We start from the raw sequence: 21,537 nt of genomic DNA, 5'->3' as shown, positions 1-21,537 counted from the left end.
CTTGAGCCTTATTAGTTTCTTTTGGTGATGTCATGTTGACCTTATTCTTCGTGATTCATGTAACCTTTTCTTGATGTCTTTGCATTTGAAAGAGCAAATATCCCCTCCTATTTTTAGTGCTTGGTTTTGGCAGGTCTTTACCTTCTCCTGCTAGATCCCTGGACTGATGAGTCTGCTTCCAGAATCACAGTTGAGTGGAGTTGTAGCTGAATCATGTGGCTGCTTCTGGGTCACCTGTGGGGTCTATTGTTGGCAGGTCTGTTACCAGGGGTGTAGGTAGATATGGTTCAAGCTAGATCCCTGGTTGGTCAGGATTGCTTTTGGATCGATAGTCAGTTGGGTCTGGAGCTAGGTCATGGGGCTACTTCTGGGTCCACTGTTGAATCTTCAGGCAGGGGATCTATTGCCAGGGGTAAGGATGAGTGTGGCTCCTGCCAGGTTCCTGTGCATCTTTCTGCTGGGTACCTGGGTGAGCAGGACTGTCTGCAACTACAGTATAGCAGTCTGGGGCCCGGTAACAGGGTTGTTTTAAGATCTATAGTTGGGACTGAGGTGTGTGGGCCTGTTATCAGGGGCACAGATGGGTGTTGCTCTTCACAAGTCCTTTGGCGGATGGAGCTAGGGCTGAGTCCATAGGGGACCTAGGCTGTTTTCATTCTGCAGCCAGGGCCATGTTTAGCAAGTCTGCCACTGGGGTATGGGCTTGCCTTCTCTCAGTGGCTGTCCTTGATCTTAAGGCTTCACCAAGTTTTCCCAACCTCCTACCTGAATCCTAGAGCTTCTACAAAAGCACTTATGTTCATGAAGGGCTATTGGATTGTTGTTCATATGGAGGCATATGAGCCAGGGACCTATTCCATTCTCTTGGGGATGTCACTCTTCCTATGCTCTTAACACAGCATGAACAATGAAACTGGGCTGTGACAGTCCCTCAGCTAAATCAACATTCTTCTCAGCTAAATACCAAAGTCCTCACAAGTGGTCTGTAAGAACCTAGCTAATCTGACCCCCCCCCTTTCCCCCCCCCCCCCCTGTCTCCTGCTCACTGTTTAGCCACATTGGCTGCTTAGCTTTTCTTTGACACATCAGGCATATTCCTACCACAGGGTTTTTGCATGTGGTGTTCCCTCTGTTTGAACTGTTTTGTCCGAATAACCTCATGGGTATTCTCACATTCTTTAGGTTTTACTTCAAATATTATCTCAGCAAGATGACCCCATCTATAATTTTAATTTCTTATACTGATATTATCTAACCTCATTCCTTGCCACTCCTAATTTTATATAACAAAAGGGTAATATGCAAATCGACCGAATGGCAGAACAACCAGTGGCTATGAGACACACTAACCACCAGGGGGTAGACGCTCAATGCAGGAGCTGTCCCCAGCCCACAGGCCCATTCGCCTGATTGAGGCCTACCGGCCAACCTCCTGCTTCCTTCCCCTGGCTGGCAGGCTCCGATCGCCCAATGGCGAACAGGGAATCAGGTTGGTGGTAGCAGACATGGGCGGCGCCAGGCCAAGGCCCCTGCCCCACCAGTCGCCCCCCACACAGAGGGCGTCCAGCAGCGGGGGATGGGGCTGGCGAGCAGGCGGGAACGGCCAACCTCTCGGTCCCTTTCCCTGGCCAGCAGGCTCCAATCGCCCAATGGTGAACGGGGAACTGGGGGTGGGTGGTGGTGGGGAGCGGGGCCGGCTGCCAGCAGTCAGGGAAGATGGCCCTGACTGTAGGCCAGGCCTAGGGACCATACCTATGCACGAATTTCATGCGCCGGGCCTCTAGTGTCCTATATATTTTACTTATTTATTCTATTATTTTCTGTCTCTCCTATCAGATACCAGAGGCCTGATGCACGAAATTCGTGCAAGGGGCTCGGCCTTCGCCACCATGGCGGCTTGCCTTGTCCCTTGCAGCCCCAGCTTCATCTGGAAGGTTGTCCAGAAGGTTGTTTGGCTGTCCGGTCTAATTAGCATATTGCGCTTTTATTATCCTATATAATAAAAGGGTAATATGCAAACAGACCAAATAGAACAACCGAACAACCAATCAAAGCATAATATGCTAATAATATGCTAAGGCTGCTCAACTGCTCCGTATGACATGCACTGACCACCAGGGGGCAGTCAGTCAACTGGTCGACCAGTCGCTATGATGTGCACTGACCACAAGGGGGCAGACAGTTGACCAGTTGATCAGTCGCTATGACATGCACTGACCACCAGGAGGCAGATGCTCCAACTGGTAGGTTAGCTTGCTGCTGGTGTCCGGCTGATTCGGACTGAGCGAGATGGGCCAGACACACCCTTGAGCCCTTCTGTAGCCCCTCCCCAGCCTGATGGTGCACTGGTGGGGTCCCTCAGCCTGGCTGGTGCCTTCTAGCAATCCGGGACCCCTCGGGGATGTCGGAGAGTGGGTTTCAGCCCGATCCTGCAGGCCACTCCCCTTGGGAGGGCACCAGATGCAGGGCTCATGGACTGATTGGGTGCAAGCCCTCGGCAGGCACAGTGGGGCCGGGATGAGTGGTAACGACAAGTAGGAGCTGCAGGCCGCGTTGGACTGAGGGTTTCGGCCTGATCCCTGCAGGCCATCCAGAGGGACCCCACCCATGCACAAATTTGTGCACTGGGACCCTAGTTATAGATAAGAGGCTTCACAGGAGTAAGGATGTTTAGTTATTCCACTGTAGTTCTTCCAGTGTACTTGATTGATAGTAGGTGCCCAGTAGGTGCTTGTCGGGAGGGTGCTATAGATTGAAAACGGATTCACCAAGATTCCAGCTCCTCATTACCAGGCTATTCCTGGTGTTTCATTTTGGTGCCACATGTGGATTATTATATTTACTGAGATGGTTGGTTCCTTTAGATAATCTCATTAAATAACATGGTTTGATCATTTTAGGAAAGAAATCACAGACTTTGAACAACAGAAAGCAAATGAATTGGCTCGAATAAAAGAGTTTAAAAAGGAGGAAATGAGGAAGCTACAAAATAAACGCAAAGTTTTTGAAAAGTATGCTACAGTTGCAAGAACTTTTCCAGATAAAAAGGAACGTGAAGAAATACAGGTATACCAATACTTATATGCTCATATAAATTAGTAAAGATTTCAGTTTTGTAAGAACCTTAGGGTTATTTGATATGTCAAAGAGATATTGGGTATCAATTTATTAGTCATCTATTGATTCAACAAATTATCCATCTGAGACACTGCATCAGGAACATCTTTTGTAGTCTGGCTTTTAAAGAGTAAAATATTCTCTTATTAAAGGTTTCCAAACAAACAGAAAGAGTACGCTAATGACATGAATGAATTCATAAGCCAAGAGTTGGAAGCTCACTGTTGTAATGTTGGGTTAATTTGTTTGACTTACCACACAACAAATACTGTTAAGTTTTGTTCATTTTTAATAATTTAAGGCCCCTATACTGAATAGGTGTTTAATTCTAAAACTTATAAATTGATAGGCCAAATTATCAGTCCTTTTCATTTCAAAGTTAGAAATGGACATGATCAGAGGACCACTGGCTCCTAACTGCTCGCCTGCCTGCCTGCCTCATCGCTTCTAACCACTCTGTCTTCCTGCCTCATCGCTCCTAACCACTCGCATGCCTGCCTGCCTCATCACCCCTAACTGCTCGCCTGCCTGCCTCATCGCCCCTAACCACCTCTGCCTGTCTGCCTGATTGCCCATAACTGCCTCTGCCTCAGCCCCTGCCACAGCGGCTTCATCTGGAAGGTCGTTCCGCTGTCTGGTCTAATTAGCATATTACACTTTTATTATTATAGATATATAATTCTTTATTGTTGTAAGTATTACATATGTCCCCTTTTTTCCTCCATTGACCCCCTCCAGCCCACCCCCACCTTCCTGCCCCAGGCCTTCAGCGCCCTATTGTCTGTGTCCATGCCTGTCCATATTTTAAATACCAGTATTTTAGAGTTCTGTCTTTTGATTTCTTTCTTTCTATAGTATGCCATCTTTGAACAATCTCACCTGCACACCTATAGCTTAAGTTATCATATACCATGTTGATTAGGGTCTTTAATCCTATATTTTTACTCTGTGGGGAGAAGCACATGCCATGTTTTAGTTAATGCTTGGTTTATTAAATCTGATAGACTTTAACAATCTATTAAGTTTATTATTTCAAAAAAAAGGCTCTACAGTGAAATATCTCACCCTTGCTCAGGCACCCAATTTTCCTCATTTGAGACAACCAATGTTACCAATCTCTTGTATCCTTCCAGAGGAATTCTAAGCAAATGCATATATATTGCTAAGTTTAAAAAAAATAATGGAATTATATTGAAATCATTTGTAGCTTAACATCAAAAACATCGTCATTCTTTATTTTACCATTGAATAGAATTGCATTATATGGATGTGCCATAATTAACTAAACATTTATGTTGTTTCTGTTCTTTTTCTCTCTATTAAGAGTGCTGTCTTGAATTTACTTTGTACACAAGCACTTCACAATCATTCTTCTACTTAGTCATTTAGCATGTGGTTATTGAATACCTGTGATATAGAAGGCATGTGCTAGGAATATAGGAGTGAACAAAACAAATTCATCTTGCCCCCATATATCTTATATATTCAAGTATATCTGTAGGGTAAATTCCTGGAAGTGAATTTCTAGGTTAAAGAGGGGTGGTTGTACATTCATAGATATTGCCAGATTATCTCTTCATAAATATCATTTCAAGTTTTAATTCTACTAGCAATTATTAAGAACTAGAGGACTGGTGCACATAATTTGTGAACCGGGGCAGGAGGTTTCCCTCAGCCCAGTGTGCACCCTCTCACAATCTGGGACCCCTTGGGGGATGTCTGACTTGCAATCTGGGACCACTGGCTCCTAACCACTCCCCTGCCTGCCTGCCTGATCACCCCTAACCACTCTGCCTTCCTGCCTCATCGCCCCTAACTGCTTGCCTGCCTGCCTGCCTGATCACCCCTAACTGTTTGCCTGCCTGCCTGATCGCCCCTAACCACTTGCCTGTCTGCCTGATCATCCCTAACTGCTTGCCTGCCTGCCTGATCACCCCTAACCGCCTCTGCTTCGGCCCCCACTGCCACCACTTCGTCTGGAAGGACGTCTGGAATGATGTCCGGAAGGTCATTTGGCTGTCCGGTCTAATTAGCATATTATGCTTTTATTATTATAGATGTTTTTTGCTCTGTAGATTAAAAATTTATATTAAACTTATTTGAATTTTTCTTTTTTTTAAAAAAATATATTTTATTGATTTTTTTACAGAGAGGAAGAGAGAGGGATAGAGAGCCAGAAATATCGATGAGAGAGAAACATCGATCAGCTGCCTCCTGCACACTCCCTACTGGGTATGTGCCCGCAACCAAGGTACATGCCCTTGACTGGAATCGAACCCGGGACCCTTGAGTTCGCAGGCTGACGCTCTAGCCACTGAGCCAAATCAGCTAGGGCTGAATTTCTTTTTAAAATCTGTAATTAGGTTATAGATTATTTTTATAATCTATAATAATACAAATTTATCATGACTTTTTGTGAATACTTCAAATACTTCATTAAAATACTTTTAATTGATTTGAGAGAGAGACATATATCAATTTGTTGTTCCACTTATTTAGGCATTCATTGGTTGTTTCTTATATGTGCCCTGGCCAGAGATTGAACCTTCAACCTTGGCATATTGGGACGACACCCTAATCAATTGAGCTATCAGGCCTGGGCCACTTCAAATACTTTAAACAGTAGTTAAAATCAAATTCAGCTATCAGAAAATTTTTCACTAAATTTAAAACCATAAAATACCTGCATAATGGATTTGTCATTTCATATTTACTGTTCCCGAGTCTCCCAGGAGTAGAGTGATACTTACTTTGATACCTTGCTATGTTATAAAAATCTTAGAGAACCATAAGGAAAATAGCAACACCACCCTTCTTAGACCACCCAAGATTATAACCTTGATTCCTCTACTTTCCCCTCTTTGTCATAGATGAAATTTCTTCTTCCAGTGTGATTCAAACCATAGCAAATGAGCTTTATTTTCGTTCTACTTACTTTGATGAGAATAACACATAGTTTTTACTTTATTATAACCTGGTGCCTTTCCTGCAAACAATTTATCCTCTTATTTTCTAAGCCTGTTCTTTCCAGTCTGCTAGTCATTAGCCACATGTGGCTATTTAAGTTTAAGTTAAATGAAATTAAATAAAACTAAAAATTCAGTTTTTCAGTGACATTAGCCACATTTCAAGTGCTCAGTAGCTGTTATGTGACTGGTAGCTATCACATTGGACAGTGCAGGTCCAGGACACATCCATCATTACAGAAAATTCTGGACAGGGTTGATGTAGAGGTCTCATTTCCTGGAGCGTTGGTGAGTTAGCTTTCTTCTTTAAGACATTAGACAATTTCATAATTTTTAAACCTTTTTTTGAACCCTCTTTCTGCTTTGTTAATGTTGATTTAAGTATTGGACCCTTTTCAAAAGACTTGATATTGTGTGTAACCATGGGTGTTCATTATTTCTTTTGGTTGTGGGTACAGTTCCTTGTTTTTCTTAAACTATAGCTCATTCATAGTTTCCTATATTTATCCTTCTTTCTGCCTCTACAATGCAATTACATACTTTAAAAACAGGTATATACTTAATTGGAAACAAATCTATATTTATTGATAGGCTTCTGATTATTAAATCATTAAAAGATTAAAGAGATGGTATAGACGTACTCAGAGATAATGTGGATTTGGTTCTAGACCACCTCGATAAAGTGAATATCACAAATCCCATGAATATTTTGGTTTTTCTTTGCATATAAAAGTTATGTTTACACTATACTATAGTCTAAAAAAACTATGTACATACCTTAGAGAATAGCATTATTGCCCCAAATGCTAACCAGCCTTCAGTGAACCATTATCTTTTTGCTGGTGGAACTTCTTGCCTTGATGTTTATGGCTGCTGACTGATCAGGGTGGTGGTTGCTGAAGTTTGAGATGGCTGTGGGAATTTATGATTTATCTTTAGCATGAGATGCTATTTGATAGCATTTTACCCATAGTAAAACTTCTTTCAAAATTGGAATCCATTCTTTCAAATCCTGTCACTGCTTTATCAACTAAGTTGATACAATATTCTAAATCCTTTGTTGTCATTTTAACATATTCACAGCTGCTTCACCAAGAGTAAAGTCCATCTCAAGAAACCACTCTCTTTGCTCTTCATCTGTTAAAGTTTTACCATGAATTTGTAGCAATTCAGTCACATCTAGGCTCCACTTCTAATTCTAGCTCTCTTGCTATTTCCACATCTACAGTTACTCCCTGCACTGAGGTCTTGACCGCCTCAAAATTATCCTTGAGGGTTGGAATCAATTTCTTCCAAACTCTTGTTAATGTTAATGTTTTGATCTCTTCCCATGAATCATGAATGTTCGTAATGGCATTTAGAAAGGTGAATCCTTTCCAGAAGGTTTTCAATTTATAGTTTGCCTAGATCCATCAGAGGAATCACTATCTATGGCAGCTATAGCCTTATGAGATGTGTTTCTTAATTAGTAAGACTTGAAAGTCAAAATTATTCCTTGATCTAGGGGCTGCAGAATGGATGTTGTTAGCAGGCATGAAAACAGCATTACTTGTGTACATCTCCATCTGGGCTCTTGGGTGACCAAATGCATTGTCAATGAACAGTAATGTTTTGAAAAGAATTTTTTTTATCTGAGTAGTAGTCTCAACAGTGGGCTTAAAATAATCGGTAAACTATGTTGTAAACAGATATGCTGTCATCCAGACTTTGTTGTTCCATTTATAGAGCACAGGAAGAGTAGATTTTGCATAATTATTAAGGGCCCTAGGATTATCAGAATGGATAAGTGGGCAGTGGTTTCAACTTAAAGTCACCAGCTGCATTAGCCCCTAACGAGAGTCAGCCTGTCCTTGGAAGCTTTGAAGCTGGGCATTGACTTCTCCTCGCTAGCTATGAAAGTCTAGATGGCATTTTCTTCCAATATAAGGCTGTTTTGTCTACACTGAAAGTCTGTTATTGAGTGTAACCATATTCATTAATTATCTTAGCTAGATCTTCTGGATAACTTGCTGCAGCTTCTAGATTAGCACTTTTTACTTCACCTTGAACTTTTATGTTATGGACACAGCTTATTTCCTTCAACTTCATGAACCAACCTCTTGTAGCTTCAGTCTTTTCTTCTAAGCTTCCTCACCTCTCTCAGCCTTCACAGAATTAAAGAGTTAAGAGTCTTGCTTGGATTAGGCTTTGGCTTAAGGCAGTGGTCGGCAAATCGTGGCTTGTGAGCCACATACGGCTCTTTGGCTCCTTGAGTGTGGCTCTTCCACAAAATACCATGGCCTGGGCGAGTCTATTTTGAAGAAGAGGCGTTAGAAGAAGTTTAAGTTTAAAAAATTTGGCTCTCAAAAGAAATTTCAATTATACTGTTGATATTTGGCTCTGTTGACTAATGAGTTTGCCGACCACTGGCCTTAAGGGAATGTTGTGGCTGGTTTGATCTTCTCTCCAGACCACTATAACTTTCTCCATATCAGCAATAGGCTGTTTCATTTTCTTATCATTCATGGGTTCACTGGAGCAGCACTTTATTGGCTATTGTGAGGTTTATATGAGCATGGATGGATGTCAGATTGTCTGTGTGTGTTAATGAGGTGTGTGTTAGTGAGTTAGGATTCTCACTGCCTTCAGTCTCATATCTGAACAGGTTCTCAGGTGGGTGGTAGGTAATGCCTCCTCCTTCTGTATACTTCTTTCCTCAGCTTCAAGTCACTTCCCATGACTTGCACCTACGTATTCTGAGTAGCTAGCTGACTATCTCTCCTTAGTTCTGACATTGATATTTATTTCTCTTTGTACAGTTACAGATGGCTTCTAGACATATCCAGGAGTTTCTTCATTTATATCATTTAGTTCATCTGAAACAACTCATTTTCTTAAAACCTGTTTCTTATAAATTCCCAATAGGATCAGTTTTCTGGGTTGGTAGTTTTGAATTTGAATCTTTCATTCTTCCCTTTACCTCATCTCTTCTTCCTTCAGTTAGTAATTAATTCCTATTTATTTTTTCTTCAACAGATAACCCCCATTTATCTCTTCTATTTCAATTAATATCTTTTAAAAAAATATATTTTTATTGATTTCAGAGAGGAAGGGAGAGTCGGAGAAAGAGATAGAAACATCAGTGATGAGAGAGAATCATCAATCGGCTGCCTTCTGCATGCCCCCTACTAGGGATTGTAACCTGGACATGTGCCCTTGATGGAATCAAACCCAGGAACATTCAGTCTGTGTAGGCCGACGCTCTATCCTCTGAACCAAACCAGCCAGGGCTCAATTAGTATCTTTATTATCTCAAGGCCACATTATTTCAGTGAACTCTTAAGTGGTGTCTGCTGCTTCCTCCTGATTCCTGGAATTAATTTTGCTGATGGTATGAGTGAGGCTCTAGCCTGAACCCCCTAGTCCCTTTCCTGAAAATCCCAGTGTTATTGAAATGTGATTGAGCCTTCTCTTTTCTGTTCTCTGTACTAGGTTAGCTAGTATGTATTTTTTTCGTCCGTTTCATTGTTTTAATTCTACTAATGCTTTTTTGGGGGGATGGGGGGGTTGGCAGGCTCTGAAACAGCAGATAACAGATTTACAGGAAGATTTGAAAAGAAAGGAAGCAAAATGGTCAAGTACACATGGCCGTCTTAGAAGCCAGATAGAAATGTTGGTCAAAGAGAACACAGACCTCCGGGAAGAAATAAAAGTGATGGAGAGATTCCGACTCGATGCTTGGAAGAAAGTGGAAGCCGCTGAGGGCAGCATCAAGATGGGTCATTGCAGGACTGCCATGAAGAAAGAGGGGTCCATGGTAGGTTTGGAGACGAGCCGGCCTTGTCAAGTTAGGGGGAGATGTTAAATATTTGAGCAGTCAGATTTCTACAGACAGAAAGCACAAGGGCGGTTTCCAGGGCTGCTGGGAGGAGAGAGTAAGGGATTAGTGTTTAATAGGAACAGAGTTTCAGTTTTACAAGTTGAAGAGAGTTCTGTGAATGAAAGGTGGTGATGGTTGCATGATAGTGTGAATGTACTTAATACCACTGACCTGTGCACTTTAACCTGGTTAAGATGGTAACTATTGCCCTGTCGTGTGGCTCAGTGGCTGGAGCATTGGCCCGTGCACGAAAGGGTCACAGATTCAATTCCCGGTCAAAGGTGCATACCTGGATTGCAGGTTTGATCCCAGGCCCCAGTCGGGGCACATGTGGGAGGCAACCAATTGTTGTGTCTCTCTCATATTGATGTTTCTCTCTGTCTCTCCTTTCTCTCTTTCTCTCCCCCTTCTCCCTCCCTTCCATTCTCTCTATAAATCGATAGAAAAAATATCCTCCGATGAGGATTAACAACAAAAAGATGGTAAATACTATGCCATATAATTTTGAGCATTGCTATAGAGATAGTTTTCAAATTCATTTGTATAATTCTTGTTTTTAAACAGCATATGATTATATTTAATACACAAGTTTGATACAACCAAAAAGTAAAACACCAGAATAAAATGGTAACAAAAAACATGGTATTTCATTTGCAATGCATGAGAAATGGTTAACATCTTTAGTCATAAACAAGCTCTTAAAAACCAGTGACACTATAATAATGCAAGGAAACTGGAAAAATAAAATGAAAAGGTACAGGTGATGATTAAGCAGTGAGCATATGTGATTTTGCTGAGTAGCGATGGAGAATAACTTCTCTGCCGTGTCAGTGAGCAGAATAAAAACACTGACACCTAACAGTCTACAGCTTTGAACAGTGTTGTGCCATTTGTATAATTCTGATAAGGGGATTATTATAAGCAGTAGGCAGACAGTGTCAGTTAAAACAGGCCAAGGGAAGTGTTTGCAGAGAGTCACATGCGTGTGACCTACAACTCTGGTTTGCCAGACACTGCTTTTAGGTACTGCAGATAAAGCAATGAACAAAACAGGCAAAGGTCCTTGCCTTCTTGAAACTTAATATTCTAGTGGCAGGAGAAAGACTATAAATAAGATAGATAAATAAAATATATGGTATGTGACATAGTGGTGAAAATGAAGGAGAAAAAGCAAGGAGAGGGAATAACTGTATGGGGTATTGCAGTTACATGTAGGATGGCCAGGGAAGGCTTTACAGAGAAAGCAACATTTGAATAATGGCTGAAGGGGGACCTGGGTGAGAAGCAGAGCAGGCACAGGAGACCTGGGCCTGGGGGCTGTCTGCTTAGAGGGCCTGGGGTTCAACAATGCCAAAGGCTGGTTCAGCAGGTCCTCGAATAGTGTCATTTCATTATAAGATTGATGCTGTAGGAACTTAACTCTTACTTATATCAATCAGCCTGATAAAATTGTTCTCATTATACGTCATTTCACTTAAAGTCACAGAACATACCAAAGATGTTAAGTGAGCACTTACTGTAAAGCTGGAGCAGAGAAAGGGGAGATTAGCAGGGGATAAACCAGAGATATGATGAAGGGTGGTGTGTGCAGATTTCATTAGGCCTTCATAGTTTCTGTAAACACTTGGGCTTTTTCTCTGAGTGCAGTGGGAGCTCCTGCAGGGCTCTGATTGAAGGGTGGCCTAACCCAGTGATCAGCAAACCGTGGCTTGCGAGCCACATGCGGCTCTTTGGCCCCTTGCGTGTGGCTCTTCCACAAAATACCACGGCCTGGGCGAGTCTATTTTGAAGAAGTGGCGTTAGAAGAAGTTTAAGTTTAAAAAATTTGGCTCTCAAAAGAAATTTCAATCGTTGTACTGTTGATATTTGGCTCTGTTGACTAATGAGTTTGCCGATCACTGGTCTAACGCTTTATTTTAGTGTTTGGGGAAAGCACCCAACGTCTAAATTCAGGATTGATTCTGAAGAACTGACAGATAACCTTATTCAAAATTATAGCTTTAATAGGAGAAACTTACATACATGGGTAAGGTAGCTGCTCCCAGTGGTGGCCTGCCTGGAAGAATCCACTTCCTTCTAGGACAGGGTCTTTTTATTTATTTTTTTAATAGGGGATTAAAAGTAAAACCATATGGTTGGTAGTCACATAGACCACCAGCAAGAACAATGCGTTTCTAAGTTAACATAATAACATCAGGCAGTTATCACTCTCTATACATTCATTAACCTCCTTCCTGGGGACATGATGTTTATCTTTGGATGGCATTTGGCTTTCTGGGTAGTCAGCCAAGCCTGAGGTTACTGAGGGTTAAACAGAGTCCAACATTTCCCAGAGGCTTTTGCTGCTGGAGCCATATTGCATCTCTGAGTTCCCCAACACTTAGTTCACTCTACTATAGACTTAAGAATAGATTGAGGGGGCCCTAGCCAGCTTGGCTCAGTGGATAGAGCATCAGCCTGTGGACTGAAGGGTCCCAGGTTCGATTCCGGCTAAGGGCACATGCCTAGGTTGCAGGCTCGATCCCCAGTGGGGATGTGCAGGAGGTAGCCAATCAATGATTCCCTCTCATCATTGATGTTTCTATCTCTCTCTCCTTCTCCCTTACTCTCTGAAATCAATAAAGAAATATATTAAAAAAAAAAAAAAAGAATAGATTGAGGGGGTGGGAAACTATGGGCCCAGTCAGGAACATCAAGGTGGACTATTGCAGTAATTCAGACTAGAGATTGGCTTAGACTGGGGGAGTGGCAATGGAGGGGTTGAGGAGTGGACAGGATTTATTGATGAACTGGATATGGGGTGTGACAGCAAGAAAGGAGTCAGGAATGGCTTCCCCGTTTAGTGTAGTTTTTTTGCTTAATATAAGAATTTCCATTTGTTATTAAAGTCCATAAGAAGACAACACATATTGCTCAGGTGCAGACAAGGTGAGTTTGAAATGCCAGTAAGCATCAAGTAAAGATGTTTACTAGACAGTTATACATATATTAGGAGAAGTCAGGTTGGAGGTAGAAGTTTGGGGTCATCAGAATGTATGGTAAAGCCTTGGGCTGAGATGACTGAGGCTGAAAGTGAAGAGGTCCAAATACTGAGCAGAATGTAAGAAGCTGGGGGGCAAGGAGGACAAATAACCATGGAGTAAGAAGGAAAGGAGGTCCATGTGGTGTTCTGAGAGCCAAGCTGAGAAGGGCCCTCAAGGGGGACAGTGTGGCATACAGGCATCAAAGGCTGCTGCTCAGTAAGTTGAGGACTGAAGGTTGGTTGGTCCTTGGATTTACCAAGTAGAAATGTGTCAAAGATAAAAGCCTGACTGGATAAGAGAGAATGGGGAGAAGTTTCAGACAGAATATGAGATCTGTGTGGAAAAGTTTTGCAGTAAATATAAAAAAAGGGGGTAGTGGCTGTAGGGGAAATTGTTTTTGTTTTTAAGATGGGAAATTAACAGGTGTTTGTATATTGATAGAGTTGGTTTCAGTAGAGAGGGAAATGATGCAGTGATCATAAGTAAGGGGAGATGGGATTTAGGGAATGAATGATTGAATGAATGGACGGGCTGGTTTTGGCCAGGAGCACAGGCAGTTCGACTTCAATAACAGAAGGTCTAAGGTCTGGACCTAGGGCTAGGTGTCTGGTGCTACTTGATAGGAAGTTCCCTTCTGATGCTTTAACTTTCTCAATAAAGTGGGAAGCATGATACTCTGCTGAGGGTGAGGGCAGAGAACATGGGAGAAAGTGTAAAATAGTTGTCTAAGAGAGAGGAAAGCCAAGGGACTGGGAAGTATAGTCCGAGTCCTGGGCTGCATTGGGGGCATTTCCAGTGGGAATGGCTTGCATTATTTTTTTCTTGTTTGTTTGTTTTTTGGGTGTCAGTTGGTGGAAAGTTATGTTTTAAGAGAGGTGTGGTCATTGGGGAATACCACAAAGCAGAGAGAGGGGCTTAGAAGTTAACAGTATGCAGTGACCCATGAACTGCTTAAGGAGGGCATAAGCTACAAGGTTGTGAGGGACATAGAACACATGGATCAATGACTTGTAGGACCCTGTAGGCTGTAGTCAGAAAGTGGAATTCTCCCTTCTTCTTCAAACATTTCATTATGGAAGTTTTCCAGATAGAGGCATTTGAAAAAACAGTCCAATGGACACCTGACTACTTACCTAGATTGAACCACTGTTAAGGTTTTGCCACATTGTGTTTTTTGCTGGACCATATGAAGGTAGGTGTAGAAACACAGCATATCACCCATATATACATAATTGAACACTAAATGGCATTGGCTTTTTTAATAGATCAGGCTAGTTATTTTGTAGAATACCTCACGTTCTGGATTCAAATGCTTTGAAATTGAACAGTTATTGATCATTGCAAATAATGATAATGACTAGTTCTAGAGTTTGCCCAAGGGAGTGCATGGCTGAGATTGGAGGGAGAGTAGGTCAGGAAAGGCAAGGAGGGGTACATGGTAGGGTGAGTACATGGCCATGAGACTTGGAGCTTGGTGGGGGTGGTTAGGGAGGAGAGAAAGAAATTTGGTTGGAAGCAGTGATGGGGAGCAAGGAGGACACCTACTACCTCTAAGTCTAGGGTTGTGAGCTCTAGAGGACACCTACTACCTCTAAGTGTAGGGTTGAGAGTGAGAAACCTCCATCTCTACAAGGGACAGTGGTAAGCATTCATTTCAGTGGGACTTAGGGCTCAGTTAGAGCAAGGCAGTGAGGGAAACGTTAACCGGAGAAGCTGAGATAAGAGGGTTTTGCTGATGGGTAACCATGAGTTCCTCCTCTCTCCTCTGGCTAGCCTGGTAACAGTCACATAAGACTGTTTCGTTTTATATTGTCTGTTATGCCCTTAACTTGAGGAATGAATATATTTACAGAGGTGGTGTGTGTGTATGGGTGTGCGCATATGTGTGTGTTCACTCTGGTCTCTAGTGATAAATGAAAACAATGTAAATGAACAAACTTAAAACATTCTCATTGCAAGCTGAGTTCTGTTAGTTTAATTCATTGTACTAATATGTAGACTAACACTAATTTTATATTCAATTATATAATTATCTCCTACTGTAGAATTCATCAGTTCAAATTCAAAAGAGTCAAAATTCTTCAGGAACCCAGCTAGAGACATACAAGAAAAATAATTTGCCCACACAAGGTAAGAAGCTGCATGATCTTTTTAGAAGACATTTCAGGAATTTAAAGAATAGAAAATTAATCTACCTAAGAAATAAAATACTGTGATTTTAATTGAAGCCTCCTGTGTATCCTACTCCCCCATTTAATTTTCACCTTGACAGCATTCCCGTGCTGGTTTTTCATTCTTTAACTATATTGTGTCCATAAATTAATATAGTATTGTTTTCATACTTTATGTATTCCTTTGCAATTTGTTTTTTTCTCTTCATATTTTAAGACTTAGCACATTAATACATATAAACTGTAGGTTATTCATTATAATAGCTATATAGAATCCACATGTATTTGCCAGTCAAGTTTTCCTTTTGATGGGCATTCATGTTTCATCCAGTGTGTCAATAACATAAATAGGGCTGTAGAAAGCCTTTTTTTTAAAAAAATTAAACTTATTGGGGTGGTTTCAGGTGTAGATTTCTATTACACAAGATCTATATATTGCATTGTGCCTTCACAATCCAAAGTCAAATCATTTTCCATCACCATATATTAGGCACCATTCACCCCGCCCCCATTTGTCTCCCCTCTTCCCTCTGACAACCAACACACTGCTGTTTTTTGTCCACAAGTTTCAGTTTTATATCCCACATATGAGTGAAATCATATGGTTCTTAGCTTTTTCTGACTGACTTATGTCATTAGCATAATATAAAGATCCATCCCTGTTGTTGCAAATGGCAGTATGTCGTCTTACGGCTGAGTAGTATTTCACTGTATATATGTATCACATCTTCTTTAATCAGTCCTCTACCAAAGGACACTTTGGTTGTCTCCATGTCTTGGCCACCATGAATAATGAATATAGAGGTGTGTGTGTGTGTGTGTGTGTGTGTGTGTGTGTGTATTTTTTTTTTTTACAGGCCCGGTGCACGAAATTCATGCATGGGGGGTGGGGGTGTCCCTCAGCCCAGCCTGCACCCTCTCTAATCTGGGACCCCTCGAGGGATGTCTGACTGCCCATTTAGGCCCGATCCTGTGGGCAGTCAGACATCCCTCTCACAATCCAGGACTGCTGGCTCTCAACCGCTCGCCTGCCTGCCTGCCGATTGCCCCTAACTGCTTCTGCCTGCCAGCCTGATCACCCCCTAACCACTCCACTGCCAGCCTGATTGACGCCTAACTGCTCCCCTGCCGGCCTGATTGCCCCTAACTGCCCTCCCTTGCCAGCCTGGTCGCCCCCAACTGTCCTCTCCTGCTGGCCTGGTCCCCCCCAACTGCCCTCCCCTGCAGGCCTGGTCGCTCCCAACTGCCCTTCCTTGCAGGACTGTTTGCCCCTAACTGTCCTCCTCTGCTGGCCCCGTCACCCCTAACTACCCTCCCCTACAGGCCTGATTGCCCCTAACTGCCCTCCTCTACCAGCCCGGTCATCCCTAACTGCTCTCCCCTACAGGCGTGGTCCCCCCTAACTGCCCTCCCTTTCAGGTCTGATTGCCCCCACTGCCCTCTCCTGCTGGCCATCTTGTGGCGGCCATATTGTGTCCACATGGGGGTGGCCATCTTGTGTGTTGAAGTGATGGTCAATTTGTGTTTTACCTCTTTATTATATAGGATATCTTTGCGAATACATGTTTTCGAGTTTTTGGATAGGGAATGCTGGGTCCTATGGTGTTAACTCTATTCTTAATTATTTGAGGAATCACCACACTGTTTTCTATAGTGGCTGTACCAGTCTACATTCCCACCAGCTGTGAATGAGGGTTTTCTTTTCTCCACCACCTCTCCAACACTTGTTATTACTTGTTGATAATAGCCATTCTAACAGGTGTAGTTTTGATTTGCATTTCCCTAATTGCCAGTGAGGTTGAACATCTTTTCATATGTCTATTGGCTGTTCATGTGTCTTCTTGGGAGAGGTGTCTGGTCAGGTCCTCTGCCCATCTTTTAATTGGATTGTTTGTTTGGTGTTGAGTTTTATGAGTTCTTTACATATTTTGGATATTAAACCTTTGTCAGCGCTTTTGTTTGCAAATATAATCTTCCATTCTGTCGGCTGTCTCTTGGTTTTGTTGTCGGATTCTCTTGTTGTGCAGAAGTTTTTAGTTTGATATAGTCCCATTCATTTATTTTTGCCTTTACTTGCCTTGCTTTTGGGGTCAACTTTATAAAATGTTCTCTATGACTACTGTCCATAAGTTTAGTACCTATGTTTACTTCTATGGAATTTATTATTCCAGATCTTATATTTAGGTCTTCGATCCATTTTGAATTAATTTTTGTACATGCTGACAAACTGTAATCTGTTTCATTCTTTTGCATGTGACTTTCTAATTTTCCCAGCATCATTTATTGAAGAGGCTTTCTTTACTCCATTGTGTTTCTGGCTCCTTTGTTGGAAATTATCTGTCCATATACATGTAGTTTTATATCTGGGTTCTCAATTCTGTTTCATTGATCTGTGCATCTGTTTTTCTGCCAATACCATGTTGTTTTAATTGTCGTAGCTCTGTAGTATAATTTAAAGTCAGGTAGTGTGATACTTCCGGCTTCATTCTTTTGTCTCAGGATTGCTTTGGCTATTCGGGATCTTTCGTGAGTCCATACAAATTTGATGAGTTTTGTTCTATTCCTTTAAAAAATGACATCGGTGCATGGGACAACTGATGGGATTTTGATGGGGATTGCATTAAATCTGTATATTGCTTTGAGTAGTATGAACATTTTAACTATGTTGATTCTTCCAATCCATGAACATGGGATATTTTTCCATTTTGTTCTGTTTTTCAATCTTCTTTAATAATGCTTTGTAGTTTTCACTATATAGGTCTTTTATGTCCTTTGTTAAGTTTATTCCTAGGTACTTCATTCCTTGGTTGCAATTACAAAGGGAATTTTTTTTCATTTCTTTTTCTAACATTTTGTTGTTAGTATATAGAAAGGCATTGGATTTTTTATTTTTCCTCACCTGAAGTTATTTTTTCCATTGATTTTTAGAGAGTGGAAGAGAGAGAGAGAGAAACATTGATGTGAGAGAGACACATCGATTGGTTGCTTCCTGCACACACCCTGACTGGGCCTGTGGATCAAACCTGCAACCCAGCTATGTGCCCTTGATCAGGAAGCAAACCAAAGACCCTTTGATGTGCGGGATGACACTCTAACCACTGATCAATACCAGCCTAGGCAGTATTGGCGTTTTGTATGTTTATTTAGTATCCTGCAACTTACTGTATTTGTTTATTGTTTCTAATAGTTGTTGTTTTTTGTAGAGTCTTTAGAGTTTTCTGTGTACAGAATCATGACATCTGCAAAAAGTGACATTTTCACTTCTTCGTTTCCATTTTGGTGCTTTTTATTTCTTTCTCTTGCCTTATTGCTCTGGCTAGGACTTCTGGAACTATGTTGAATAAGAGTGGTGAGAGTGGGCATCCTTGTCTTGTTCCTGATTTTAGAGGAAAAGCTTTCAGTTTTTTGCCATTGAGTATAATATTGACAGGATTTATCATATATAGCCTTTATTATGTTGAGGTACCTTCCTACTATTCCTATTTTATTGGGTGTTTTAATCATAATGGATTTTGTATCTTATCAAATGCATTTTCTGCATCTATTGATAATATCACATGATTTTTATCTTTTCTTTTGTTAGTGTGGTGTATTATATTGATTGATTTGTGTGTCGTGAACCGTCCTTGCTGCCCACCTGCCTCCAGAGTCCCCCAGTCCCCTCAGCCCCGCAGCCACCAGGGCTGGCCTGAGGCGCAGGCAAGCCTTGGATGGCGGCTGCCCAGCTGACACCCGAGGCGCAGGCAAGCCTCAGATGTTGGCTGCCCAGCCACCCAGGGCTGGCCCGAGGTGCAGGCAAGCCTCAGATGGTGACTGCCCAGCTGCCCAGGGCCACCTGAGGCTCAGGTAACCAGGGCCGGCTGAGGCTTGTGCTGCCAGCAGTGGCAGCAGCAGAGGTGTGATGGGGTGTCACCTTCCCCTGATCGCCAGGTTGCCTCCTGCCCCTAAGGGCTCCTGGACTGTGAGAGGGGGCAGCCGGGCTGAGGGACCCTCCGCTCCAGTGCATGAATTTTCATGCACTGGGCCTCTAGTATATTAGGATTTCCAGTGTAGCAATAATTAGCACCTTTATCACCATCACATACTTATCATTTCTTTTTAGAGGTTGGAATAATTAAGATCTGGTCCCTTAGTGAGTGTGAGGTTTACAATACAGTTTTTTGTCTATATTCACTATACTTTGCAGTAGAAATCTAGGACTTATTTTACTACTTGTTGCAAATTTGTACCTTTCAATAACATTTCTCCTATATACCAACCTTCCAGTTCCTGGTAACCACCATTTCATTCTGTTCCTATGAGGTTGCCTGTTTTGTTTTGTTTGTTTTTGTTTTTAAAGTAGCCAGCCAGTGCCTCTTAGCATGAATCACTCTTTTTTTTGTAAAATGTTTTTATTGATTTCAGAGAGAAGAAGGGAGAGGGAGAAAGATAGAAACATCAATGATGAGAATTGTTGATTGGCTGTCCCCTGCACGTTCCCCACTGGGGATTGAGCATGTGCCCTGGTTGAGAATTGAACCATGACCTCCTGGTTCATAGGTTGATGCTCAAACACTGAGCTACACCAGCTGGCTGAGTTTGCTTTTTTCAGATTCCACATATAAGTGTCTTTCTCTGACTTAGTTCAGTGCCCTCAAGGTTCATCCATGTTATTTGCAAATGGCAGGATTTTCTTCTTTATTTAGCACTAGAGGCCTGGCGCACAGATTCATGCACTTGAGGGGGGTGTGGCCTGTGGGTATCAGCACATTGTGGGAGCGCCGCTCATCCTGGTCAGCCAAGTGGCACTCCCACTGTGGGAGTGCACTGACCACCAGGGGGCAGCTCCTGCATTGAGCGTCTGCCCCCTGGTGGTCAGTGCACATCATAGCGACTGGTTGACTAGTCATTCTGGTCGTTCTGCCATTTGGTCGCTGGGCTTTTATATATATATATATAGACTAGAGGCCCGGTGCATGAAATTCATGCACTGGGGGTGTGTGTCCCCCAGCCCAGCCTGCACCTTCTCCAATCTGGGACCCCTTGGGGGATGTCTGCCTGCCGGTTTAGGCCTGATCTCACATGGATCAGGCTTAAACGGGCAGTCAGACATCCCTCCCACAATCCAGGACTTCTGGCTCCTAATTGCTCGCCTGCCTGCCTGCCTGCCTGATTGCCCCTAACCGCTTCTGCCTGCCAGCCTGATCATCCCCTAACCGCTCCCCTGCTGGCCTGATTAATACCTAAATGCTCCCCTGCTGGCCCGGTTGCCCCCAACTGCCCTCCCCTGCAGGCCTGATCTCGTCCCCAACTGCCCTCCTCTGCCGGCCAATTTGGTTCTGATTGGTCAGTTTCTATGCCAGTCAGTGTCAAAATCTCCACCTCCTAGGCAGCCATTGGTTCCTCACAGTTGACCCAGATTTGGTTCTGATTGGTTGGTTTCTATGCCAGTCAGCATCTCCAGGCCTATCTCTGGGCCTGATCATAGAGGTGGGGCTGATCAGCAGCCGCCCCAGGCTGCTGGCAAGCAGCTGAACTGCTGATCTCTGGGAGAGAGAGAGAGGCTTGGCTGCTGGCAAGGGAGAGAGAAGCAGGGTCTAATCACCCTGCTCCTCTATCCAGGCCTCGCCAGCAGCTGCTGCCACTTCTGATCAGCCCTGCCTCTCTCTCTCCGAGAGGTCAGTAGTTCAGTCTGCTCGCCTGTGGTGCGCAGCCTGGCGAATGGTCGAGCCTCCCGGTTGTTGTGGATGTGACGGACCCAGGGTTTTTATATGTTAGGATGGCTGAATTGTTACAGAAGACTGGAAAAAAAACCAAGCCATGCTTAGAGAAAGGGAGTTACATTTTTTTAAAAATATATTTTATTGATATTTTATAGAGAGGAAGGGAGAGGGATAGAGAGCCAGAAACATCGATGAGAGAGAAACATCGATCAGCTGCCTCCTGCACACTCCCCACTGGAGATGTGCCCGCAACCAAGGTACATGCCCTTGACCGGAATCGAACCCGGGACCCTTCAGTCTGCAGGCCGACGCTCTATCCACTGAGCCAAACCGGTTTCGGCGGGAGTTACATTTTATTAAGCGCAGGGCCAGAGAAAAATGTGCCTTTCAAATTCTGGGCCCCCTACATGGAGGAAACCTTTCCTATTTATACTTTTCCTAGCTCTTTTGTCTCCCAAATTTGGAATGAGACTTCCGGGCCTTCTGGGAAAGAAGGCCTACGTGCTGGGAAGGGGCCATGAGACCATATCTCAAGGCCTGGCCTGGTGTCAGCACTGACAACTCTGTCTGGTGGCATAGTCCACGGCCTCTCTGGAATGGGAGTAGTATTATTTTCCTTATTATTTAAGCAAGCAAGTGTTTACAGAAGCCAAAATAGCAGGGTTAAAATTTCAAACAGCAGTTTTTATATAAGATGGA

At 42.9% G+C, this 21,537-nt stretch overlaps 1 protein-coding gene across 3 annotated transcripts in view; it reads left to right on the top strand.

Moving 5' to 3' along the window:
* The window catches only part of CPAP (centrosome assembly and centriole elongation protein), a 90,450-nt gene that overhangs the window by 48,780 nt on the left and 20,133 nt on the right, over positions 1-21,537 (top strand). For 2 of the 3 annotated variants that reach the window (XM_080662145.1, XM_080662147.1), the window contains 3 exons: positions 2,901-3,066; positions 9,637-9,879; positions 15,011-15,095. In XM_080662145.1, coding sequence (XP_080518271.1) covers positions 2,901-3,066; positions 9,637-9,879; positions 15,011-15,095 — 494 coding nt within the window. The remainder of the gene's footprint in view (positions 1-2,900; positions 3,067-9,636; positions 9,880-15,010; positions 15,096-21,537) is intronic. The other variant, XM_080662146.1, reaches the window with a different exon arrangement.

The sequence above is a fragment of the Plecotus auritus genome (assembly GCF_963455305.1).
Source record: "Plecotus auritus genome assembly, chromosome: 3".
NCBI classification, from domain to species: domain Eukaryota; kingdom Metazoa; phylum Chordata; class Mammalia; order Chiroptera; family Vespertilionidae; genus Plecotus; species Plecotus auritus.
This window is presented reverse-complemented; position numbering and strand designations above follow the sequence as displayed.